The sequence below is a fragment of the Hakea prostrata genome, chromosome 10, assembly GCF_041222555.1.
Source record: "Hakea prostrata isolate BN-2017 chromosome 10, UWA_Hpros_2, whole genome shotgun sequence".
Classification (NCBI taxonomy): Eukaryota; Viridiplantae; Streptophyta; class Magnoliopsida; order Proteales; family Proteaceae; genus Hakea; species Hakea prostrata.
In genome coordinates, this window is record NC_142609.1 from 2,882,425 (window position 1) to 2,886,643 (window position 4,219).

The window sequence follows — 4,219 nt, forward strand, 5'->3', positions numbered from 1 at the left end:
ATATCTTTTAGTATCGTGGAATACTTTAAACCTCGCTTTCATGTAAATAGATGTAAATTAAGCCATTACTTGCACCGCGATTGACTTGCAGAAGGCTTTTTGACCAAACGTTGGCAAGAGAAACAGCAGAGAAGCTGTGGAGAGATTACTGCAGCGCAGATAGATTGCGCGCGTTTCTTTCTTCTTATTTGCAAACCAGGGCTTTGTGTTTTAATCTAGTTTAAATATGGACTGTTTCAGAAAAAAGGAAAACGAGCGACTTTGAAATGATATTTTAATTTGAAAACCTTCACATAGAAAGAAACCAACCATTCATTCTGCTTGAGACGGAATCTCTGAATTGATCAACCCTTTTCTATCATTCCCGCCGCCTGCAACGTTTTTCCATATTAAACCCCCACATCACGCATTATCTCTCTTCTTAATTTCTCTGCTTTCAGACTATTTTTATAGCTTTCTTTTTCAGCCCAGGCTCATTTGTGAGCTGCTGACTCTTCTCTCTCTCTCTCTCTCGCTCAAGTTTCATGGCCAAATGGAAGAACCACTCGCACAAGCTCGCATACATCTCTGTTCCATCTCAGATTGGCAACTTTCTTGCTCTTTCCTCTCCTCAATCTCTCCTCCTTTCGCCACCAAAGAAGTCGTCAAAGAACAATGCAAGCAAGTTTTTCAGCAACTCAAGGAAACCAAGATTCTGGGTTTTCTGGGTCTTTTTCTTCTCTTTGCTTGGAATGTTGAAGTTGAGCTTCTATCTCAACCCTTTACTTCCTTTCTGGCCTAACCTATGTTCAATGGGTCGTCAAGCTCCAGCTTTGACCCAGAAGGGCAACTTGGTTCTGCCATCGAGCTTTGGTTTCAGAGGGGCGAAGCTTGGTGTAGATGGAGAAGAAACTGAAGAAATGGGGTTCTGGAAGCAACCTGACGGTTTGGGTTATCGTCCCTGCTTGGATTTCAGTCAAGAGTATCGACGGTATAGCCAAGGGATTGTGAAGGATCGAACAAAGTACCTGATGGTTGTGGTTTCTGGTGGGATGAACCAGCAGAGGAACCAAATCATCGATGCCGTTGTTATTGCTCGTATTCTTGGAGCTTCTTTGGTTGTTCCGATCTTGCAAGTGAACGTGATCTGGGGAGATGAAAGGTAAAAACAGAGAGTCAGCAAGACTGATTAATTGAACAGAAAGAATTCGTTTTTTAAATGGACAAGAAATTAAGAACACTTAATCCTATCCACTTGAGAAACTAAATGCTCTGATGGGTGGTCTTGATTGCGGTTTTCTTCATACAGAACAGACTAATTAATTGAATCTTTTCTCGAATCTTTTTTGGTGGATGCAGTGAATTTTCTGATATTTTTGATCTGGATCATTTCAAAAGAGTTCTTGCTAATGATGTACGGATAGTTTCATCATTGCCCTCGACCCATCTGATGTCAAGGCCCGTAGAGGAGAAGCGGACCCCTCTTCATGTCTCTCCACGCTGGATTCGACAACGCTACCTCAGTCGGGTAAGAAATACTCTAAGCCTCCATTGAGAATCCATTTGAACACTTGCTGTGTTTTCCAGTTCTAGAAGAAACCAGTATTGAGGAATGATAAAGCTGTGTTTTTTCATCAATAGCTTATGTTTTAACTTCACTTAGTTTAATATTTCGGAAGTGGGTATCTGTGCTTCTGTGAATCAGAAGCCTTGAAAGCCTTGTGCCCTTAAGTTTCCACATTCTGTAACTAGACCTCACTCAATCAAAACTCTTACTGTCTCTAACTATTAGACGAAATGGGGAACTTTGAACTTTCTGATTGGAATGATTTTAAGGAAATTGATGCCCAAATGGGTTAATGGATTGTGCGAAACAGGTCACAGTGATGAAAATTTATAATGTGGCCTCTATATTGTCTCCTGGGGAACTCTCATTTTCATTTTAACCCTCTTTCCAACTGGTAATTATTTTAGTTAGCTTAGAAGTTACTTTCCTTGTGATTTCTTTGCTCAAACAGTTATGTTATTGCATGATAATTGGCAGAAAGATATGATTGATTTTTTCCATACCCATTTGCAGCTAAGGAGGGATGGCGTTTTGCTTTTACGAGGTTTGGATTCTAGACTCTCAAAGGATCTTCCCTCTGATCTGCAGAAGCTCCGGTGCAAGGTATTTGCTGCTCTGATTTATCTCATTTTTAAACTTTTCCTGCCCAATCTTTGTTGGAAGTCTTAAAGCTGAGGAATTGGTGTTGCATTCTCTTATTTGATATTGTGTTGTCTTAGGTGGCATTTCATGCTTTGAGGTTTGCCCCACCCATTTTAGATATTGGTAACAAGCTAGCTGAGAGGATGTGGAGCAAGGGGCCGTACCTTGCACTACATCTACGTATGGAGAAAGATGTTTGGGTGAGAACTGGCTGTCTACCCGGTTTGACAGATGATTATGATGAGATAATTCAGAATGAGAGGAAATTAAGGCCAGAGCTCCTTACTGCAAGATCAAACATGACTTACCATGATCGCAAGCTTGCAGGGCTCTGCCCTTTGAATGCACTGGAGGTTACCAGGTAGGATTTTAAACCCTTTATTGCAGAGTTATAAAAGTTATGTTGTTTCTTCTGTCCTGAAGGTTATCTCACTTCATGTTTAGGCTGCTTAAAGCACTTGGAGCCCCAAAAAGTGCAAGGATATATTGGGCAGGAGGCCCTCCATTGGGTGGACGAGAAGCTTTGCTACCGTTGATTCGAGAATTTCCTCATTTCTACAACAAGAATGACCTTGCCTTGACTGGTGAATTGGAGCCATTTGCAAACAAAGCATCCCTTCTGGCTGCTATTGATTATATAGTTTCTGAAAATAGTGATGTCTTCATGCCGTCTCATGGTGGGAATATGGGCCACGCTATTCAGGTATTACTAGTTTAGAGCCAGCATGTTAGTTTGCACTTCTGCTAGATTGAGAGTCTCTCCTAATGAAACCATTGAATTCTAGGGAAAAAAAATCTATTTGCCCAAATTAACTCAGCAATTGAATTTTGAGTTGAAAAAGTCCCATCTCATAGCCTGTTATAGTTCAATCTAAATAACATGTTGATAAATGCTTCTCTTAATGACACCAGATATGCTTCTAAAAGGCTATACGAAAATTTGGGACCTTTTCTATGATTTAGCATCGAGGAGAAACGAGGCCCTTCATTTTGATTAAGGAACATTATAGGTTCTTGCTTGAGTTGCTAACAGTAGTAAATATGTTTTTGAAGCAGGGACACAGGGCCTATGCTGGGCACAAGAAGTATATAACACCAAACAAAAGGCAGATGCTTCCATATTTCTTGAATTCTTCTCTACCAGACTCTGAGTTCGATAGGATTATCAGAGACTTGCACCACGATTCACTGGGGCAACCAGAGTTCAGGACAAGCAAGGCTGGAAGAGATGTAACAAAGTATCCTGTCCCTGAGTGTATGTGCAATCATACTACCCCAAGATCCGTGGCATGATTCAAATATGAAAGGCTTCCCATGGGATTGGGAATTCAACAGCTCTCTTCACAGAAAACTTAGCTCGCCACCATTCTTGATTGAGTTGTATGTTTAGAGGCTTGAGAGCCTCTGTCTCTGAGGCACCATATCTGCTGCACGGCACATCTTTGTCAAGTACCCATCTCATACATGATTACACATTACCACCTATGCATGTGAAAAGGAACAAAAAATCAATTTTTTATTCTTTTTAGTTTAGTTTCTCCTAGGAAATGATTTGTTCCTGTTTCATTCTCTTTGAGCTCACTTGTATCATGGTTGATCACTACTTGTACATATATGTATAAATGAGTATAAATTGATGCTATTCCATATCTGCAACATCTTTTAGCCACTGTTCTCCTCTTCCTACTTCATCTAGTGATAGGAAAAGGTTTAGTGTTTGCTTATTAAGTGGATGAAATTGGGTGTTGGAAACAGATTCTCCCCCCTTCCTTTGCGAAAAAAGCAGCACAGGAAACATACAAAGCAGAGGACAAGGAAAGGCTTTGAATTGCATTTCCTGTGTTAACTTTTCGTTTTCTATGAGTACTGATCAAGTAAAGAAAACAGGTTCTGAAGTTGGCTTTGGCAAACTAACTCGCCCTGAAAAGAAATTTTAAAGGGGTTCACAATCTGAGATGGTGAAAGAGATGCACCATGTTATGTCATCTGTTGAATATATGCTCTTTCAGGGCATTTTGCATAAAAGAAAGA

The 4,219-nt window shown here is 40.4% G+C and overlaps 1 protein-coding gene across 2 annotated transcripts; it reads left to right on the forward strand.

Moving 5' to 3' along the window:
* The first annotated feature begins 449 nt into the window (after positions 1 to 449).
* Positions 450 to 3,838, forward strand: LOC149001474 (O-fucosyltransferase 20-like). Of its 2 annotated transcripts, none has more exons than XM_089137042.1 (6): positions 450 to 1,141; positions 1,339 to 1,507; positions 2,060 to 2,149; positions 2,266 to 2,549; positions 2,633 to 2,891; positions 3,242 to 3,838. In XM_089137042.1, the coding sequence occupies exons 1-6, from the start codon at positions 525 to 527 to the stop codon at positions 3,479 to 3,481; spliced, it is 1,659 nt and encodes a 552-aa protein (XP_088993168.1). In that variant the 5' UTR covers positions 450 to 524; the 3' UTR covers positions 3,482 to 3,838. The 2 variants fall into 2 exon arrangements, with proteins under 2 accessions (XP_088993168.1, XP_088993169.1); XM_089137043.1 differs by having other exon boundaries at positions 3,245 to 3,838.
* The last annotated feature ends 381 nt before the right edge of the window (positions 3,839 to 4,219 follow it).

Excerpts from the sequence above, each read along its gene's own strand:
- LOC149001474 (XM_089137042.1), top strand. The coding sequence starts at position 525 with ATGGCCAAATGGAAGAACCACTCGCACAAGCTCGCATACATCTCTGTT. Across the intron at positions 2,150-2,265 it reads TGCAGAAGCTCCGGTGCAAG|GTGGCATTTCATGCTTTGAG; the intron begins GTATTTGCTGCT and ends GTGTTGTCTTAG. Across the intron at positions 2,550-2,632 it reads AATGCACTGGAGGTTACCAG|GCTGCTTAAAGCACTTGGAG; the intron begins GTAGGATTTTAA and ends CTTCATGTTTAG.